Source organism: Molothrus ater, chromosome 3, assembly GCF_012460135.2.
Source record: "Molothrus ater isolate BHLD 08-10-18 breed brown headed cowbird chromosome 3, BPBGC_Mater_1.1, whole genome shotgun sequence".
Lineage (NCBI taxonomy): Eukaryota > Metazoa > Chordata > Aves > Passeriformes > Icteridae > Molothrus > Molothrus ater.
Window position 1 is genome coordinate 35,125,759 of NC_050480.2, and position 22,659 is coordinate 35,148,417.

Genomic DNA, 22,659 nt, shown 5'->3' on the forward strand with positions numbered 1-22,659 from the left:
AGCTGATCAAGTTGCCATCTGAAATCCCAGATAAATAGGGATGTCTAAGAAAAGCTAAATTAGACGTGCAAAGTCCCTGATTTAACAATGCTGCTGTTGGACAAGGAGGGTTCCCTTTCCTCTAATGGATGTCTGACACTAATGCAGGGAGCCTCTTTTAGTCTCTAGCCCCAATATTTTTTTGCTTTAGCAATTGTTTGGTACTCCCTTATAATGAATAGTCCTGGGTCTGTGTTCCAAAGTGAATCCAGCTCTCCCACACAGTCCATGGAGGGAATGGGTCAGCCATCGCTCTGCTTTTTACAGTGACACTGATAATTTTTGAAAGGTCTTGTAAAGTTAAGGGAAGGAAATGGCTGTGAATAACAAGGAATCACAATCTTTTGTGTTGAAAAGTAAAAAATGGAAAATCAAGCAGAGGGTGAAACATGTCCATCCCCTTGTTCTGTTGGCTTCCTTGGAAGCCTCATTTGCTCACCAGCTTTGCCACCTCCAATGCAGGAGCAGAGCTCAGAGCCACAACCCTCCTCTCACCAAGGCAAGTGACCAAAGCCTGCAAAGCTGAGCACATTGGCCCTTGCCCCTTTTTGGAGATTCAACTACCAGCCACTCCATCTTGCTAGCACCTAAGAACTATTTTGGGTATTATTAAATATCTAGGGCTCTCTCATGACATTCTAAGAAATAATGTCACCTTTTGTAAAAATTAGAACTGAATATCTGAAACACCAAAAAGAAAATTGCAACAGTAGGAAATGCTGAGAAAAGTATGATGAAAACATATGGGGTCTTTTCAGAAATTTTGAGGGCAGGGCTTTTAATCTTGAATAAGTTCTTTTGTGTTTTATTGGTAGCCTTTCCTTTCTCAGAACATGCATTTATCTCTTTTCCTATACATAGATTGTAAAATGTTGCTAAATCTTGTCTGAGGAGGACACAGAGGATTAATACTTTCCTCTTTTAACAAAATCTTCTGTTAATTGTCTGCTAAATCAAAAACTCTAAAGGCATTTATGTTTCTATAAACAGAGTAAATTTGGAGAACACTGATTTCTGTCCATTTAATATAACTCATCAAACCAACCAATTGTTTATGTAGCTAGACCATTGACTCTTTTGACTTGGTTAGTGATTTTATGTGTTTTATATATACCAAGAAAGTATTACTTTGTGTGGAGTGGTACTCCCTCACATTCTGGGGAGATGAGACACCAGTGGTAGCTCCACAGTCCCTGTGAAGTCCAGTAATAAAAGCAATGTCAGATGGGAAGGGCCAAAATTCAACCTCACAAGTTTTCTTTTTACTGCCTACCCAGTAGAGCTGCTGGGGAGATTACTGAGGATAGACAGCCACTACTGCCAAATGTCTGTACCCATTGTTTGTCAGGCTTGTTCCAGCTTAACTCCCCATTCACATTGCTCCATCATCCATTAATTTTTTTCCTTCACTTTTTCTGAAACAAATTTATATCTCAATTTAGAGCACTGGAATCTATCCTCATTCTTGTTTCCTTGCCTACCTGAGATTTGGATACTGAAACATAAAGTTGCAGAGTCTTCCCTATTTCTTTATTTCTGATCTGCCTTCATATAATCTAAAGAGTGTACACATTGCAGTCAAAGAGGTAAAGGCAACTCATGTAGACATCTGTGAGCTGAATTTTAATGAGAAAAATACTTCATCTGCAGGGAAGGGGGGAAAGACTGCCTTTGCACAAACAGAATCATTAGCAACATAGAAGATCATTTCAGTGTAACTAATGTGACTTCAGGGAAGTTCCGCCAGTTTTCATTAGTCATGAATTCTCCTTCATTTTCCTCTAAATGAGTATTTCTGCAGTCAATTGCAACTAATTAGATAAGTTATATATTCGGTAGTGAAGATTTATGAATGCCCAAACTATCTGTTTCCTTCTTTAACAAGTCTGACGTAGCCCCTGCTGTGACACCCAAGCACTGAGTCAAACCCCACTCTGCTGTCTGGATTGGGCATTCGTTGCCTGAGAGTGATCCTACAGAACCAGGAATTTACAAAGCCTAAGCTTTGATTTCTGTGCTTGCTTTTCCTCCCAGAGGGCTTTGAAATACCCTTTTCTTACTTCTCTTTGTGGAAAATAGTAGCCTTCCACATCCTTCTGTGCTGATGTCTAAGATACTAAATGTTTTCTTTCAAAAAATGCTGTCCATCACTCCTTCATCATTCAAGATCTTCTCAACGTAGGGCAACAAATAATATTCTTCTGACTGTTCTCTGTGTGCCACATCCTCTCACTGGCTTTTAAGCAAAATTTCATCTGAAATTAAAATATCACTCTGATAGAATTTGTAAATACTTTTATAGCTCTATCTCACATGTACTCATCTTCTCTATCACAAAAATTTATTCCATTAAGTCAGTACACTGATATTACTTAGGAAGTAAATCGGGTCCTGAACTAGATCTGATGACAAGATGACTGCTGCTTGCAATGGGCTATATATGACAGGACATCCAGGACTTCCATACCACTGTCCCTGCAGAAAGGGATGATGTTGTTGCATCTGGTGGGTTTCCAGAACTCTCTTTAAGGCCAAGAATAAACTATCTTTTATACTTCTTCTGTGCTTTCCCTGGTCTACTAGGACTCCTTGAAAATGCTTGTGACTCTCCTGTTATTTTGGTACAGGATCCATAGGGGACAAGAATATTAACCTAAGAGGAGATCTGCTAGTAGCCATGCAGCTTTTTCACGTTTTCAGGAAAATAACATATTCCTGTCTTGGTCACTTAAGGCTGAGCTGGTACCATCACTAACCTGCCCTGCCTTTTGCCCAGGACCTTCCTGAGCAGAAGAGCAAGTTCAATTCTAGGCATTCAGCCAAGAGTCAGAGATGTCCTTGTATAAACCTGAGGGTGGCTACATAAGCAGATTCCTTCTTGTTGGGAAGCAGCACAGAGGATTGTACTTTGGGGAATGTGAAGGGTCACTTGTAGTCTCTGGGCTGTCCTGGCAAAGTCCGTGAACGTTGGTACCTCTGATTCCCTTGAGGTGTGTAAACGTCAAGAAACATTTAACATGATATTCTGAAATGGAAAATACTTTGAAAAAAAAGAAAGTGATTTTAATCTGATGTGCATGGATTTCAGTTATCTACAGTCCACAAAACTAAGCCTTGTCTTCTATGGTAATGTAAAGATGAGATAGGTGACACTTCTTTTATCTGTGTATTTGTTTGTTTGTATTAATGGTGATGCTGACAATAAACAAGTAGACTCTGAATTAACATCACTACAGTGGAGAGGAGTTTTGGCTCAGGCCCACTGAAAAGAATTTTACAGTGTAGCACACATGTTCCCAAAGGGCAATGCTAGATTTTCCTATCTAGTGCTTCTTAATTTCCCTTTACACTAATTCACAGAAAGACAATGGCAATTCAGCATTTAACCTGAAGATGGGAATCTTTCCATTGTGTCTGGATCATCTGGTGGTATGAACTACATGCTCCCCGTTTACTCTTCACGGGGGGACACGAGAGGCATAAATCTGCTATGATTCCACAACATCTACCCAGAGCTAGAAAGCAGGTGTGTTCCCAAGCATTTGGAGATGGAGTATCTGAAGTAAGATTATTATCTGATGAGGCTGTGTAAGGAAATTCTGCAATCAATTTCTATCTGTTCATTGAATGCTGTGCCCTGAAGGACATCCCTGCAAGTGGTGGTGTTGTTGCATTCATAGATGTGCTCCTTGATAGGGGCAGGAGTAGAAATTGTGGCCTGAGAAGCTGCAACTACAGTAGCTAAAGGTCAGCCCAAAGTGAGCTCCCCCACCTTGAACCTCAATTGATTAACCTGGTAGATGAAACTGGCTTCACTAAAGCCAAAATGTAACCTGCACATTGTAATAGTGGCACTGAACATACATTAACTATATAGTATAATTAGCATAATTACATATCTGGACACATAATAGTATCGCCTAAATACTGCATTCATATTTTTCTGTCTTTAGAATATATGCCAGCCACAGAAAAATTTAATCACTTTATGAGTACAAAATAATGAATGTTTGATGGTCTCACTTAATGGTTTAAACTCTCTAATCCTGTAGCATATAAATTCTCATTGTTTACTTATACATGGAGGGGCATTTCTGTCAGAGCTCTCCAATGACTTGGGTTGATGCCATCACCTCTAAGCATAGCTACCCCTGAAGCCTACTGAGACATTTTAAAAGGCAGGATAAAAACATACCAGAACAATGTCTCATGAGCAAAAGATGTGGGAACTGTAGTAAATGGTAAGTCTCCTTCACCTCCTGTATTGTAGAAAATCTCAAAGAAACTATCTGAGTGCTTTAGAAACACTATGCATTGTGGGTTTTAAGTAGTCTTTTGTGAAGACTAATTTTGATTCTTGAACTCAGTAGTCCTTCTAGACCTCTGTGACTTAAGAGTTAGTGTAGTCCAGTTGACACATCACAGTATATTTGAGAGATGGGAGAATTACTTTGTCATCAGACTCAAGTGGAATATTTTTGCATTTACTTCAAACTTTAAGAAATTGTTAAATTTAAAATTAAGTCTTTAATTTTAAAATATCTATTCCAAGGTCTCTACAATTGCTTTTACAAATATGTTTCTTGAAGATTGATTTAAGTGCTTTTTCATTTATTGATGTTGAATGAGGTTTATTGCCATTACCTAATTACTCAGAATAATCTGATTTGTATTAAAAAAAATAGTTATTCTGAGAGAGCTTATTGTGGCAAGTTTAATTATATGCTGGGGGCAAATAATCCCTGTTTGAAGTTTATGCTTTTCTTTACATATTCATTATCTCATTTTCAATAGAAGAAAAATAAGGATGCCATGGTTCTGAAGGGAAACAAATGGACTTTGGGAAATTGCAACACATTTACCAATTGGCCAGAGGAGGGAGCGAGGCAGCCTTTGTGGCTGGTGAGATCAATGTTTTGGCCCAAAGTGAAAAGTAATAGCTATTTTGGCAATCTGCTTTTGTGCAATTAAACCTTGATTAATCCAATATTATGAACAATAGGTTATATTTTACTGTAATTGAAATGAAGACAAGCCTTATGAATCAGTAGGGATTCATAAGTATTAAAGGTAGCAAAAGTGAGGCACAGCCATGCTCACAGCTAAAAATTTCATAGTGCACTGGGGATTCCTAACTCTCTCTGTGTTGAAGCAAATGAATTTGCATGCAGTAGGAGCTCTATGTATTGCGGGTTGTAAATAGTGCTCCAAGAGCATTAGTGAGATTTAAAATCAGGCACAAGTGCAAAGCAGAAAAAAAACACAATTTTTTCCTCAGTTGTGTCTTAGCTTCCAGGCAGCATAAAGATAATGAGTACCTTCCATGCATATCTATATAGCCAAGGGAGTAATGCTGGTAGGGCACTGAGAGAAAGCTTTTAAAATTGCTAATCTACTTCTGCTTCTTAATGGGTAAAAGGGAAAGCTGGTGTATTAAAATTACTGTGCAATCAACTTTGTGTTTATGTCAGAATTCATTACTGCCTGTTAACACTGCTGCTATTTGATCATAATTAATAATAGGAAGGAAAAAATTGCATTAAACAGAAATGGAAGAAGTATTATGACTATGGAAGGAAGGAGCTGGCTGGGGGGTAGAATAAAAGGAAAACCAGAACTGTGTAATGGGAAGAGCATCAATCTTCCAAAGTAATGAAATGTTATTTACTATTCTAGTATTTCCTTGGCTGTCATTCCATATATCTTTAAAGATGCAGAAAACTGAAATTATCACATATTTTTGTAACATGCTGCTATTAATCTCTGTCTATAGAAATTGGGACTATGTTAAAGCAGTTTTTCTGTTATTATCTACTTGGGTGCCTAGCAGTTGCCTTGCTACCTACAGTCAGTGCTGTCTGTTCAAGAGCAGAAAAAGTAGCAGAAAAAGTAGAGATCTTTCTTCCAAATCTAGTAGGTGTAAGCTTGAAGTAAATTGGCTATATCTAGAGGAAGATCCCTTGTTTTCTTCTGAGGACATATGTCTAAGTGACAATGATATAAAAGGGTTGCAGCATTGACAAACTTGCTGGGAAATGGTTTATGCATAGTAGGGCTCAAAAGCCACTTGCTGCCAATAAAAGTTTGGGACAAGAGTGGTCTGAGCATCATGCTCCCAAAGCACCCTGTTGGATGGTCTCTCATGGTTAAGTGTTCCAGATGCTGTGGCTCCTGTATGGGCTGTTCTGCAGTTTGAGAGCCACCATTTACCTCCTTTATTCATTTCATCCAGAGCTCCCTCTGCTTCATAATGTTTCCCACTGTCACTGTTCCCAAGCCACTGAGCCTGTGGCCAGCAAGGAGGCAGTGACAGCTGCCCTGGCTGCCACTTAGCCACTTACAAGCCATTTGGCCCTGGTAACATCTCTGGTGGTAGCCCCCACACCTGCAGAAGGTCTGATGAATTGTTGGTATGAAATAGTATGCAAACAAGATCTGGTATTGACAGTGGCTCAATCCTTTGAACTCTGTTGATTTAGATAAAACCACATTTTTTTAGCAAGGCACCACTCCAAAGAATACATTCAGGCTTTTCTTTCTTATGGTGACAGCATCTTAAAGGCCAAGAGTGTATTTTTAGACCGACCTTCCTCCCTTGTAGGTGTTCTCAAAGGCTGTTTGAACTGATCACTTGATAGAATTGTCTCTCTTTGGTCCAACATCAGGAAAGGAGGGTAGGAGAAAAATGGTCACATCTGCCAGTGATAAAACAAACAGATCTATTTCAGAAAAACTCCCCTGCTTTTAACATAGGCCTGTGATACACAGTGAGAAGCCTGTTCTGCTCTTTTAGTACTCAATCTCATAGCTCTTTAGGCTAAATTTCAAAGTGTTTATTTGCATCCTTGTTGAAATACTCCTTCCTTTCTAATCTAATAACTAGTGCAATTCCTTAAGATTATGGTCATTGTGTTTTCTGCATCTATGAAGCATTGTTAGAGCAAATGGAGATGTGGCAGCTGTTGGCACCAGTAAGGATAATGAAATGCAGAGCACATTTACATATCCAGGTATTTCACCAACATCCACAGCACACAGCAGGCCAAATTCAGCCAAGTGCAGCTTCTAGCAAGTAGCTGAGACATCCAAGGAAGTCTGTTCTAAACACGGTTGCATTCCTACACCAAGCATGAGATGACTGTAATCAGAGCACAGGTGAGTGTAGATTGTTGTAGTAGCAAGCCTTGCATGTGTTTAAAATGTGGTGGGTCTGTAAAAGATGGCAATAAGAAGTATTTAGAGTCAATATGAGGACAGTGGTAGTAAGAAAAAGCACCAGTGAAAGAAATGATGAAGCTGTCCTTTTTCTAACCCTTCACCAAATTTAATTTATACAATCTGCCAGGGTCTTAGATTTAAGCCTGGATTAAAGCCCCAGATTCAGTGCAGGGATAAACTGAATTCCACAGGAGTTGTGCCCATTCATACAAAGACAGAGTTTGTTCCTGTAGAATAATGATGTGCCTTTCTGCCAAAAATTTCAGTATTTTAACGCCAAATTACTGTCCAGAGACGCTTAATATTCTTGCTTCACTAGGTGTAAAACTGGCACCTCCAAGAGCTCCTCTGCTCTGGACAGTTTAATATATGGTTGCAAGATTCCAAAAAACTAAGGGACTGGCTGTCAGCATTTTGCCTGGATCATTTCCCAGCCACAGAGTGCTCCCTAGCAGATGGCTGCATCCGTGTCCCCTGCAGCCGACAGAACTTCCTGGTTATACCTGGTTATAAAGCTCACAGAGCTGTGGCCATCCTGGGACGTGGCTGAGGCACTGATGTCAGCAGGAGCCACAGAGCTGCACAGCTCTGCCTGCGTCACAGCCAGGGGATGAGGATCAGGGCTTCAGAAATAGCAGGCACAGAGCAACACCAGACATTAAGACTCAATCTACTGCATCTATTTAGGTTTTGGGGTCTATTAAAAAAAAGAAAAAAAAATATTTTCTCACTCAGCCCAGCCGTTCACCTCCTAGTTTTTCCATATTTGGCCTAAATTTCTTAGGATCAGTTTGCATGTTTGTTCTGTATAAGCAGGGCAACTGCATCCATGGCATTTTTGCATGTTCAGGGCTTTTCTTCTTTCCAGTTCAAAGTTTTTCTCCTTCATTTAACAAGTCATTTAAGGGAAGCATAGATGTAAGGGTGTTCTTGCTTGCTTATTGTATGTACATGACAGAGCACTTATATAATTTTTGAACATTTGCTTGCTCACTGATCCTATAGAAGATAACTGCACCTGACATTTTGCATTTCCTTGCTAGTTGGGTTTCTGGAAAAACTTTCAAGTTCATTAACATGAAAATGACAGGAGAAATTCCTGAGGTTCTTTTCCCCCTCAACTCTCTGCAGTAACAGAACATCCTGTACTGCTTTGTTTTTCAGGTTGATGGCTTTCTGACGCTTCTCTTTGGCCTGGCTAGCATTAATACCCTTACAGTGATCAGTGTGACACGCTATATCAAGGGCTTGCCATCCTGAGAGAGGTAAGGAATAAAGGCAAGTCCAGTTCTGCCCTCACTGAACCTGGTGCAAATCTGTACTTCTCTCAGTCGCTATTATCAGTCAGGCAGGCTATACTAAATATAAATTAAATACATTGAAAACCAGGACATAATACAGTCATTTACATTACAAACATGTTCTCATAGAATCCTTCAGGGTAATTCCAGTAAGACCCAAATTATTACAAGTGCACTTGGGTCACTATGGGTAAATTCATCCTTGTGCCAAAGATACCACAGGTACTGCTGACCCTCTGTATTCCTCAAAATGTAACTCAAATTATAAGTTATACAAGCTCCTAAGTTATACATCCTGGTCTGGATCTCACTGAAAAATATTCGCTCTTCTGTGAGATGGAGTTTGAGAAGTTTCCGGTCAGGGATCAGATCAATTTTCATGCCTTTGTTGCAAGTGGCTTGCACCATCTTTCGGAGAGGAACCTATCAATGTCTGCAGGGAAAACATATGCAAGTACATGGGCTGCATCAGATGAGTTTTTCTCTTTACTAGCACAAGGAGCATTTGCTGTGATAAGAACTTCTGCAGGGAGGTATTTTTTTCCACAGAAAGTTCTTCTGCACTTGGGTGCAATGACAGACTTGTTGAAGTTAACTTTCAGCATGAACTGCTGCTGGAGGTGATAGAGTTTTGCTGTGATGTAATCCTACATCTTCTATTCATTGCCTGTTAAGAAGTCATATTTAAAACCCACAGATCTCTTTTGTGAAGCTCTACCACATATCCATCTGATGCTGTGCATAATTTATGTTTGAATCTCAGTTTGAGCAAGTACCCAGTATAATGTTACAGAAATGTTGAGGAACAGAAATTGGTGGATGCATAAATATTTCCCACATAAATCAAAAAATAACCACAGTGTATGGCAACAGCAGGACAGATTGAATCTTTTGTATCAAATAGTGAATACAGGCTGGACTGTTTTCTCCTTTTTAACAGGGAAAAACCTTAATGCCAGTAAGACAATCCCCTGAATTTAGATTTATCTTGTTAATTTCTATGTAAAATACAACTGTATCCTGCATTTTACAAAATTACAAAGCATAAGTCTAACACAAAATTCACTAATTCCACAGCACTCAACAAACTCATTGTCTCCTGCTTAAAAAACATGCATTTCCACTCTTCAGTGGGAACACAAGACTGATAGATGCTTTCAAAATCAAGCTTTTCTTGTGAATATACATTTTTCTACCTTAATTTTTAAAATAGCTGTTTTACTTATTAGCTGGTGGTATAGGAGTGCATTTGGATTTCAGAGATATGTTTGCCTTTCCAAGTACTATTTTCTGACCCAGGCATGCCATTGCAGGTCACTGCATCAGCAACAGCAGCATGTCGGTGGCTCTGGTTCTCATTTGGGTGGCCGCTTTCTTCTGGTCTGCAGCTCCATTGCTTGGCTGGGGCAGTTATACAGGTAACAGGTATCTCTCAGTTGCACTTACCTGGCGCCTCTCCACTTAACAAAGATAAACTTACCTTTCTTTCTTGCTGTTTGTGACAAACCAGACTGATTATCAGTGGAACTGAGGAAATCATTCATTGTGCATGACGTAGGCGCAGAGCGTTGCCTGCTTTGGTATCAGCTATAAAGAGATTTTTTTTGAAGATATCACAGGAAAGACTTGGACCAAGTGCATATTGCCTATGGAAAAAGAGAGGCCAGAAATACTTGGCATGGTTAAGCAGCGAGATAAAGAAAACTATCAAAAGACAACCTTCAAAAACTGTCAAGTTTAGGAAACTAGCAAAGAACACAAGTTCCAGCAAGTTAAACTTGAAACTATAATAAGACAAGCCAGAAAGAACTGGCAAAGCAATTTGTTGAAAATATGAAAACTTACATGGCAAAGGAACTCAAAGGTGTTGGAAAGTTTGTGAGTCCAAGAAAGAATTAGGGTGCAAGATAAGGCCACATCAAAAAAGGAGGGTAAAGAAAAAAAGGAAAAAAGTTGTGTGGTGTACACTGAAGAAATTCAGTGGCTAAGGCATGTGACTGACCAGAAAATTTCTTCAAGGGGGAAGATGGTGAAATTGCCTCAATTTAAGCCTGTAAGAATTCGACAAACCAAATATCTAGGAACAAGTGGTAATGATACAGAAGTCCCAACAACTGAAATCATGTGACTGGCATTGTCCAGCAATTACCCCTCTGGATTCTGTAGGCCTCTGCATTCTTTGAGAATGGGCAAAAGCCAATTTGTTGGAGACTTACTGAAGCAGCTATGTGCATATGTTCTCTTATTTACTAAGTGTGTAAGCTTTGAGATATCTCTGGACCCTTGAAGTATCGGTGTGAGAAAAGTAGCCATTCCTATGGTTGGTTAAATGTTCTATCCTTCACAAACCATAGTACTCCCAAGATATTTGGCTCAACAACCTTTGGTTTGAGACAAATTCAAACTGTTTATTAGACTGTGTGAATTTTATGTCATATTTTTGCACTCTGGACTGTCATAAACTTGGTTGGTTTTGACTGGTAATTTTCTGTGTATCTTCTGTTGATCTGTGTTCTTTTTACATTAATCCACCAGCTCTTCATTTATAGGGGGACTTCTGATGTCTGGTTTTGACCTTAAACTGGAGCCAGGGACTTTTTGGGCAACACTACTTTGTCAGGACATTCAAGTGCCTCCATGGACCCTGTTTGAATTCAATTCCTTGGCAGTGGTTTTCAAGACTGCTTCTAGGAGTGCTTTCCCCTACTGAGACTCACAGCAATTTTGGGTTCCTGGGCTGTCTCTAAACACACCTCCAGTGAGGGCACCCACAGAGATGTGGGAGCCCAGCAGCAGCAAGTGCAGCAGCAGGCACCAGCAGAGCACAGCAGGTTACAGCTAGCTGCCTCAGGCCTTTCACTACTACACAGTATCTTTAGGGGCCCCCAGGACCCCACCAGTTTTTGGGAAAGCCACTTGTTTTTCTCCCTGCAAAGGGAGAAAACATAGCTCTGAATTCTGACTTGCGGGAAATCTGCCGGATTTTCTTTTCCTGTCATCTGAAGGCTGGTTTCATTTTTCAGGCAAAAGTTATCAAAAGCAGAAACCTAGAATTAAGCCAGATTTTATGGCTATATTTTTTGAATTTTTTATGGCTATATTTTTGAGGTCTACTGACAAAAAAGGCAAAGGAGAGAAAAATCTATTTCTATTACAGAACACATTCAGACAGCAACATCTAGAGCTTTTGATGATAAAAATACTGAGCTCTTTTTGATGAGAATCATGAAAGAGATTTTAACCTTTTGTTCATTTAATTCCTCCTGTTTAAATCTCCTCTCACCTGTGAGGAATTAAGGGATTTTTTTTTTCCTTCAAAATTACCACTGGATATTAGGGAGAGATCTGCTGCTAAATCATGTAGTCTTCACCTGTATTGTATCTCTGGGACCTGTTAATACTTGACTTTCCTAATTTTGATTCATGCTTTATTTATTTGTAATTCGATTTGTTGCCATAGCTGTCAGAAAAAGAAACCACAGCTTTTTCCACTTAAAAACAAAAATACGCAATTCACAATCTATAGAAAAACCTCCAAGGTTATAGAATTCAAGTTTTATATGAGGACATCTTTGCAAATACATCAGGAGACCTAAAGAAGTCAACTGTAATTCATAAAAGTGTTCGAGCCAGAGACTGCACATTATTCCCGCTGCCTTTTTCTTAAGCCCCTGGTCAGCTCCTGTCTCACTAGTGGTAGACCCTGCAATCTGCCTCACTTCATTTTAAAAGTCTGCATCTCTGTGTTTCAGGACTGTGTGTTTCCCATTTTTCAAAAGGTCCCATATCTTTCTAAGTATTTATATGTTTTGTCTTATCATAATCTTTATCATTAGCTGTATCAATTTAGTCTCATGGCTCTCACTGCAGTAGAAGTTCCATTACCTCAAGAGGCCTCAATATTTTTTATTTCCTGCTTAGTTATCTAAGTAGTGACTTTTTACTTTTGGCATATTGTCTATGGAATTTCTTGTTATGCTGTTACAGAGCTCATCTTAGGAAGTTACTATGTAGACTATTATGACAAATAAGAGTACATATCAGTCAAGGATATAAAACCTTTTTTTTTAATAAAGTGTCACAATTTCCTATCCTGAAACAACAGTTTGTGCATTATGGATTTACACTGGCAATACAAACTCGACAGAATGAAAATACTCATTAAAATTTGTTACAGTCTAAATGGTCTTGAAAAATTGTTTATGTAGGAAGTAATGTCATGTCTCATTAAATCAGAAAATTCCATTCTGCAGTGCTTAACAGAAGAAAATACAGCATTTAAACTAATAAACTAATTGCTCAAAAGCAGATCAATATTCTAAAAATGCTAACCAACTTATTCTTGCTTTCCAGATCGCATGTATGGCACATGTGAGATAGACTGGGCAAAAGCCAACTTCTCTACAATCTACAAATCCTACATCGTCTCCATTTTTATCTGCTGTTTTTTCCTGCCTGTCTCAGTCATGGTCTTCTCATATGTGTCCATCATCAACACAGTCAAACTAAGCCATGCATTGACAGGACTGGGTGATCCCACAGACAGACAGAGGAGAATAGAGCGGGATGTCACCAGGGTGAGTTTGTGTTTCATATCAGGGAGGATTCATCTCAAGTAAATCTGTCTTTCCAAAAATTGACCTCAACTAGAACAGAAGAGAACAAAACCAATCAATTGCATTTCATTTCATTATAACTCTAATGACAGAGTCTGAAGTCAGTGAAGAATATGAAGTTTGTTTAAAATTTCTACTTCATCAGTTGGCTAATATTGGTGCTACATCACATTTGAAAAATAATCTAAATATAATTGGAGCTGGTTTTACAGCACAAACCCCAAAAATAGGGTTTGGCGTATGCTCTTTTGTTTCAGAAGTTACACTACTCCTGAGCATACTCAGAATTTAGAGTGCAGTTTAGAGTGCAGATTTCAGTTTACTCACTGTTTAGTTAAGTCTACCTGAAACCCTCTGTATTCATATAAACGTATGGGAATGCAGCTATTTTCATTCTGTTAGATGAGGCATTTCTCAACCACACCACCATAACAAAATTCAATATGTAGCCCCTAGGTCTTCCTGGCTTCATCAAAGCAAACCATTTGCTTGTCTATATTCTCCTATAAGCCATAACTTCAGGGCAATCCAGACCTTTCCCTTCCAGCCAAGTGTTCAAGTTATTATTCTCAGTGTTTTGCTCCCCTGATGTAGTCTTCCAAAACAGATTTAACATTACTCTTCTTTTGTCTTTTAGGTTTCTATTGTCATTTGCACAGCCTTCATTATTGCCTGGTCACCATATGCTGTCATCTCTATATGGTCTGCCTATGGTCACCCTGTACCCAACCTCACTAGCATCCTTGCCAGTTTGTTTGCTAAGTCTGCCAGCTTCTACAACCCCATTATCTACTTTGGAATGAGCTCCAAATTTCGAAGGGACATTTTCATCTTGTTCCATTGTGCCAAGGAAGCCAAGGACCCTGTAAAGCTCAAACGTTTCAAAAACCTCAAACCAAAGCAGCCACAGCCTTCTCAAAAAGAAGAGAAGTATGCACCAGAAATGCACCCTGCACCAAGCCCTGATTCCGGGGTGGGAAGCCCAACCAACACCCCGCCTCCAGCAAACAGGGAAGTGTATTTTGGTATTTTTGATACACCATCCAATAACCCCAATATTGAATGTGATAGATTGTAAGTTTTGTGGCTGCTTAATACATACACACTTTGTGTTCAGGAAGACCCTCTACAGAGCAGTGCTTGAGTAATTTGCTAATTCCCATTCCATCTGTTTCTTGCTGTACCACTGATGACTGTACAACTCAAGCAAATCAGATGGTAAAGGGATATTTTCCTTCTATGTAAGTACAAAATGCTCCAAAGAACATTAAAATGTGGGCAGCACACCCAGTGCCAGAAACATTTGATTTTCACATGCATGCAGGAAAAGAAAGACTGACTTCAGGAGAACAGGCATTAGCTAGCAAAATTAACTAATAGTTTCCTATCCAAATTTTATCAGTTCTGGACTACATTTCCAAGTATGTCTTTTGCTCTTTAACAGTCACAGACATAGGTGATTGTTTTAACTCTGCGTACTTCACAGCCATGGTTGTAGGAGAAGACTGGCCCTGCTGAGATTGCTGTGGAGCTGCTACAGCTCCAAAGGCTGCAAGCTGGCAGAAAAAGCCTTCTTCCCCCTGCAGGGTACCCAGGTGTGCCCACCATAGGGCTCCCAGGCCCCACAGGCACCTCATGGGAGTGTGTCTGATCATAGGATGAGAGAATACTTTGTGTTGGAAGGAACCTCAAACATCATCTCATTCATGGGCATGGGCAGGGACACCTTCCACTAGACCAGGTTGCTCAGAGCCCCCTCCAGCCTGGCCTTGAATGTTTCCATGGATGGAGCACCCACAGTTCCCTGGGCAACCTGTTGCAGTGTGAAGAATTTCAGTGAAGAATTTCTTCCTAATATCTAATCTAAACCTACTGTCTTCCAGTTTAAAGTCTTTCCCCCTTGTCCTATCACTTGTAAAAAGTCCCTCTCTGTCTTTCTTGTAGGCTCCCCTTTTGTTCTGGAAGGCTGCTGTGAGGTTTCCCAAAGCCTTCTCCAGACTAATGAGCCCCAGCTCTCTGCCTGTCTTCATAGGCCATCCTCTGGTGGCCTGTGCCTGACTCTGTGTGTGTCTACGCAAGGGCTGGGAGTTGTAATACAATGAAAATACTAGTCTGGTATTTTCTAGTCACTGTAGTCTGAGCAGTGGCTTCACATTTTCCTCATTGGTTTGCAGAATTATTTCCACCCCCACTGACCTTCCTGGTGAGCACGGCCTGGCTGTGGTATTCTGATTCAGGAAAGCTAATTTGATTTTACTGATCTGTCTCCAAACTGATTGGTTTTTTACCTTCCTCTGAAGGTGGACCAAGAGATGTACAGGTAATGAAACCAAAACTGACTTAGGTTTTAAGAGTACTGATGAGGTGTAACATCAGAGCTATTTACAAAATAGAATCCAGCACTCCACTTTTGCTTCTAAAGAAAGTGTTGTTACCTGCCTATGGATAAAAAGTGACTTTTTTTTAAACCCAACTAAGTAGCAATTAAGGATAATGATTTAAACAGCTATACTGTAGGCCTAAATCAGTTGCCAGACTGCCAGATGTTACAATATCCATCCAGTTATATCACCAAGTTTATTTTACAGAATCAAAATGAGACAGTATGTTTTCATAATTCCCCATCTTGTAAATTAACAGCATACTCAAAGACTTCTTTTAAAATGTCTCTGTGTTAGCCATGGAAATTGTGGGTTCATTTAGTGCCATTTGCAATTTAAACAGGGAAAAAATAAAAAAGAAAAAAACAGCAACACTCTTTGCTAACCTCTGCTATTTACAAACTTTTGAAATCTTGCTGTCTGGGTGTGCTGAAATGTAGTTGTTTTGCAAAAATATGCTCTTCCAGATGTGTTTCTTGGGAAAGTTACTAAGAGAGCCGAACTCCATTCCCTCCATTACTCTATTTGTTTTCAGAAAATCATCTGTGTTTTGAAGTTAAAAACAAATAAACAATATAAGCAACACTGGGAAACTGTGCTTTCTTTCATGGCCACAGATTTGAACTACAAGAGTATTCATTTTCGTGGAAAAATTTGAGATATGGATGCTATTTCATTACCATAAATAATTAAAAGCAAATAAGTAAATATTTTGCTTCCAGATAGGAGTGCATGCTGTAGCTGCAGAAATAGATGAAGTTGTTTAGTGAAAAGTCCTGTACCAGCTGGATAAAGCCAGGCTGGGCTAACCAAAGCTAGCACACTCTTTCGAAAGCTTCTAAGTGTAGCACAAAATCCACTTTAGTAACCATGATGGACTGAGACTTCTCACTGCTGAAAGTGCTTGGGTTTTGCTCCACAGAGAGGCAGCAGTGCCATGCAGCCCTGTTGCATACCCAGAAACACCCACAGCCACAGGTATGCCAGACACCTGCCCAGAGGCTCTCTGTGTCTGTAGGTGCCAGCCTAGCTTGTAATCTGTGTTTCTGCTAATTTACAGATACCTAGAGATAATTGCAAAAATGCTGTTGATCTGCAGGATTCAGACTCGGACAGATGAGGAAGAAAGAAGGAGGAAGAGCAGAGCATGAGACCATTTCCTCCACTGTCCCCAAACTCCAGCTGAAATCTCTAACAGTTCATACACCATTGAGCACATATGGTGAAGTTGGACTGGGGAAAGAGGAGGGAGTACAAAAAAAGCCAGAATAGGAGCAGAGAAAGAATATGAAAGGGGGGAAACCAAATCAGCAAGGGAGCAAGAGGCCAGGAGTCAAAGGATGTGTACCTGCTGAAAGACAGCCAGAAACAGCAGAGAAAAAGCCTTTCCTGGACAGCCTAAGACCTCTCTCCTGCAAGGCCAAAAGCTCCAGTCCATTGTGGATACATGGTGATACCACAGGATTGCACAGCTCTAGATCAGAGCGGCTGGTTTCACAGGTTTCACAGAGTGTCTTAGCGGACTCCAGCCTGTGCTCCAGGTTCAGCAACAGCAGGAGCACATTTGTCAACTTAACCACGTGAAAAAGCTTCCAGCCCCTAAAGCATCAGTGCCCTGTAGCTGCACCCACAACACCAGCAAGTGGCTAAAGGCAGAAAAAAGGTCCAGAATCCATTACTGGAGTGCATGTAAGGGAATGCATATCAGCATTTTAAGTGTGGGAATCAACACAAATCCATTTGTAAACCACTCTTCCTCTGTCCTGGATTTCCTCCCCTTGTCTCTGGTGCCTCATGTGCCCAAACAAGGCTGGCTCCTGCTGCTGCTGCATCCACACCCTGTTGAGCCAGTGCTGCCACTCAGAAAGGAGAAAAGAGCTCAATGACGTGAGACAGGCAGCAAGGAGTAAGTATGATGGAAAGGGTGTGGGGTTTCATGACTTTTACTTAGCAAGAATGAAGTACAATCAACACAGAGAGTCCCAGGGTCAAAACTTTTCCCCATAACCTTGCTGCTCCTCACAGCCTCAGATTTTCTTTTACAGCTGGTGATTTTTAGCAACAGAGATGTGAGAAGTCTGTTGTCTTGACTGGTATTCTGGTGGCAAGGAGGCTTCTCTGGAAATCTGCAGGTTTGAATGCTCTCCATCTGAGATGGTCTTACCAGGGAGGTCCTATTTTAATGTGGTTTGTATTGAATGGCTTAGTGCCAGCCTGCACAAGTGAGATCTCATGTCTATTGCTAGTGTCCAAATGGTCTCTTGTCATGAGGTAGGAGAACAACATTTAGATCTCTCTCCCTTTGGCATAGAAATTCTGGTCTCTAGGCTTCTTCTGTCTCTCTTGATCAGCCCTGGATTCTATTGTGAGATTTTGTAATTGTTGGGATTGTTTTCATGCATGGCACACCAAAACAATAACACCATCTGGCAGAAGGTAGTATTCTACCATTTTTGAAGGATGCTGTCAGCATTTTCTGGCTTGTTCCAGCAGGATCTGAGACAGAGATTTTATCCCAGATGCAAGGAACACACCCAAAATCTCCTTGCTAGCTGTTCATTATCCACTTCTGTAATTGCAGCCTTTTTGACATTGCTAAAACACCTTGGCAAAAATGATGTGCATAATGAAGTCACCTTGAAAAATGCTTGAAGCCCTTAAGTCACCCTTTAAATTATGCCTTTAGCTACTCTACATATTAATTTCCAACCATTTCCCAACTGTTTTGATTAGCTATTGATTAGTACACTCAGCAGGTGAGTTCCTAATGGCCACATAATTCATGTGTATCAAAATCTCATCAGCTCTTACTTGATTACTTCTTATTATCAATAGTATTCATAATTATCAACATATTAGTATTATACCAAAATCACTGCAGTTATTAATCATGAAGTGCAGTTATTAATACTCACATGTATAACCTGGCCTTGCAAGTGGATTACCAACATCCCTGTCACTGACACAACCCTTTCACTGGGGTTACAGAGTTCAAACAATTAAGTTAATTCAGGATTACTTCTATTCAATTTCCACATTTAAAAATAGCCTCTTCTGGACTGGGGAGAGGAAAAAAATTTATGATAATCCTGTGTTTGTTTATGCCAAGAAAACCTCTTGGGCCCACATTTCCCCTGCTAGCATTTTTGCCAAGCTGAAAACCCTTCAGGATGTTGGCACATTGAAATACATAAGAGCATTTCTTAATAGCTTTGACATTCCTAATGCAAACATGAATAACTTGAGTGTGTAGTTGGAGAGAGTGGGATAGCCTACTCCAGTCCAGTCCCTGTTCTCAGTGCTGTTATGCATTTTTATCTAATGACTCATGTAAAAGTATCTCTTGTAGCAGAGACCAGAAAACAAGAAACCCTTCATCTCCCCTTAAGGCAGTGATTTTATTACAGTGTGAACTACTCAGGCTTGCATCCCCTTGCTGGCTCTGTCTTCACCCCACAAGTTCTTCATTCTTGGCTGGACAGACTGACACAATTAGAGAGATCCAGAGTGTGCCCATCCAAGCATGGCCTGTGGTTTAGCACTTTCCTCACAGGAGACAGATAGAGACAAAACCCCTTCCTGAGGACAGGGTTCAATGAGAACAATGTTCTACTGCTACCCTGGTGAACAGTTTCACCTCAGGCAATAACAAAAAGGGTTGGTAACACAGCCTTGGCTCTGTTTTGAAAACAGCCTGGGAAACCAGGTTTTCTTGCAATTCTGTGTTTGTCCCTCTGCCTACCTCTCAAATTGATGAGAGCATGGAGTCCGAACCTTCTCAGTAAATCAACAAATGCAGAGGATTTTTGCAAGCACTTCAGCAACTCTGCAGACCAGTGAAGGTGCCTGCAGGGTAAATTGGATGTGTGTTTTGTTTTGGTCTGAAGTGCCTAATACCCATCTGCAGCAAAGACTCCCTAATCCCTTCCTGCACTGATGATGAAGGAATATGAAAAGCTACAATCTTGTGCAGTTGGGGAAAAAAACCTCTAAGGTCCTCATGACCAGCATATATTCCTGCTTCCTGGGAGATAGCAACCAGGCGATTCCAGATGAAGCAGGCTAAAACTGAAAACATGGTCTTCTCCAGAAGAATGGAGTAAGGGTACTAGTGGATACAAATATCCACAGATCCTGCAAGAAGCTTTGTGCCTGGAAGACTCTTAAAGAGCTTCATATACCCAGACTCAGATTGAAAGAGGTGAGTGAATTGCATTGGCTGCAGGACCGGAGCAGAAGCTTGTCATCAGGATCCAGGATTTTCTTTATAGCTTTGAATACCCACATATGTATTTAACACATATTTCTTAAAGAACTTTTTTTTCTGGGTTGGATTCTTTCTGTATCATCATAAAAGGGAAGCAAGACTGAAAATGTCTTCGTGCACAGGAGAAGCACAAGAATAAGGTTCAAAGAATGTGCAATAGTACTAGAGTAGGAACACAGATCAATAAGAAAATTACTAAATGGAATGTAATAAGCCCATTGCTAATAGAGAAAACAGGGCCACACTGAATAATAAAAATAAAAAAGAACTACCAGCTGTCTGTGCCAATAATCATCTTCTTTGATACTCAGTGAATGAGACAAAAATATAACAAACATAGAGCATTTAATTATGTAATAGGATGTAACCTAGTAAAAGGAGAGTGGAAGGACTTAAAAATCACTGCAATAAATGCTCTCCCTGGCTGATATTTGACAGCCTTCTGTAGCCTTTGACACTGTACACCAGCCAGCCTGGCTGCTGGAAAGAACCACTGCTAGAGCAAAGCTGGGATGGTCCTGGAGGGTGCATGTGTGGCCAGAGGCTCCTCTGCTGTGTCCAGCGCAAGGTTACTGCAAGCTGCCCGAGCACAAGGCACCTCTGCGTGTCACATCTGCCACAGTGTTTGCAAAACAGAGTGTGAAATCAAGAATAATGTCTGGCAGCACAAGTGAGAGCATGAGCATCTCTTTGTGATGTGACCTGGCAAAGCCTTATCATGTGCCAAAGATAAATTTCTGTTTCTGATGGATTCATATCACATTAATGTTCATACAGTGAGTTGGGAGAACTCAGGGCATATTTTGCACCACTGGTAAACTGCTGTGGGAAATGAACAACACTAACTTCTCTGAGAACGAGCTAGCAAGTCATGAAATAGCATGCAGCCTGTACAAGGACTTAAAGAGAATAGAAAATGGGCTTTAGCTCATCTTAACTATACCATGTTACCTGATAATCCAGCCCTCAGCTTCCTTAGCTGAAAGGCAGTCAAGTACATCAGCATTATTGTGTGTCCTATCAGAAAAAATCATCCCAGGCAAATGATCTGTTCAAGAATTTGAAATTAGCTACAGAGATGAGACCCATATCTGCCCACAATTTGGAGCAGCTATTGCCAGACCATTCCACTGGAGATCATTGGAGTCATCCACTTTGGAAAGTGGATACAGCTTATTCTTTGAAAGATGGTACACATTCTTCACAAGGAAGTCTTAAGTATTTTGACTTCTGAACTTTTACAAGAGGTGAAGCACATAGACTCAGGAAGTCTGGGAAAATGTGACTCCTAGTGGGCTGTGAGAAAAGACCTGGCTAGCACTAGGATAACTAGACAGGTTATGCTGATAGGGGAGCCAAAAAGCTTGACATCAGACATTAGAGCAGATAAGAGGAAGACTCTATTAACTCCTGGGCTGCAGCACACTTGAGTCTTTCTCAGGTTAGTTTAGACCTCCTGTCTGCTTATGCTCCACTCACTGGCTCTCTGTAATGGTTTGTGGTGTCCACTCATCTCTCTATTGATTCACCATGACCTGAGGAGAAGCAGCATTGCAGTTCCCCATTCCCAGTCTAACAGAAATTCCATGTTTCAAGCTTCATGTTTTCAACTTGTTTTATTGGAACATCCCATAAAAACCCATTATCAGCAGATGCTTTGGCAACAGATGGGGAGGAGCACAGCCAATAATCAGAAAGTTAGCAGGGGTGAATACACCATCAAAACACTTCCTAATAAGGGCAATTTTTGCTAAATACTTTTTCTCACCCAACCTGCTATGAAAATGGAGTGTCACCATGGAATAGCAAAACATGGGAAGTTCCCACAAGGTTAACTCTCACATGGTCTTGTACAAAGAGCCCTTTAAGCATTTACCTTGCTAGCAGGAAGAATCTAGTATATGAATCAAAAAAACCATTACTGAGAGTAATCTCCCTGCACTCCTCCTGCAAAGACATCCTGGATTTTGGGGTCTTCTCCCCTTGACATGTATATGCAATAGAAATGAAGCTAACAACACCAGTGATACTGCCATGATCTATTCCTGGAATTCTATTTCTGGCCCTATAAAATTATAGTCTCCAAATAAGACCTACTCAGTGAATCTTCTCAATAACCTAAAGACTTTTCCCTAATGCTTCCATCTGCAAAATCTGCTATAGAGCTTCACCCAGCAAGTTCACTTGTAGTTCAGTGGGCACAGTCTGGTCTAAGGATGCTAAACATATGGTCTCCCAAATGTAGATCCCAAAGGTTTTGATGAAGATGATATGCCTCATCTGCCTGTAATTCTGAAGAATTGGATTGCTTTCTGAGAATGTACCCAAAGAACTTCTGCCATAATATAAAACTTTATATTGGTTTTTTAATATAGTGAGCAAAGTAAAAACTAGCTATTATATGGGCAGTTGCAGTCATTAAAGATGCTTAAATTATTTTCTCTGCTTAATCACAACAGTATGTTTACCTCATCTGTTGGTCTCCCAGACTTACAGCATCTCACTGACCTACCTAACCTTCAAATTACAGAAGTGTCCTGTCACCCTTACCTACAAATAACCATAGGAAGCCCCCATTTTGAACTGAGCATTTTCATTTGTTAGGTTAAGGTCAACACAGCAAAGGCGTCTTTTACAGACACCCCACAGGAAAACCAGCTCATTCCTGTTGGTCTGTAAATCCCTGTATTAGCACAGGTTACAAACAGAGGATGAACAACCAGACCAGGTGGCAAGGGGACATGCTTCCCATCTCTGGCTGCCATCCAGGTATCTTTCCATGACAACTGGGTAAAGCCAGCAAGGATTAAGTACTCTCAGCAGGGCCAGGAAACTGG

General features: G+C 40.4%; 1 protein-coding gene across 1 annotated transcript in view; it reads left to right on the plus strand.

The window, feature by feature from the left end:
• LOC118685388 (opsin-5-like) overlaps positions 1-14,252 on the plus strand; it is a 28,141-nt gene extending 13,889 nt beyond the window's left edge. The window contains 5 exon segments of the mRNA XM_036380892.1: positions 8,422-8,505; positions 8,507-8,522; positions 9,872-9,976; positions 12,912-13,135; positions 13,812-14,252. Of these exon segments, the coding sequence (XP_036236785.1) occupies positions 8,422-8,505; positions 8,507-8,522; positions 9,872-9,976; positions 12,912-13,135; positions 13,812-14,252 (870 nt within the window).
• The last annotated feature ends 8,407 nt before the right edge of the window (positions 14,253-22,659 follow it).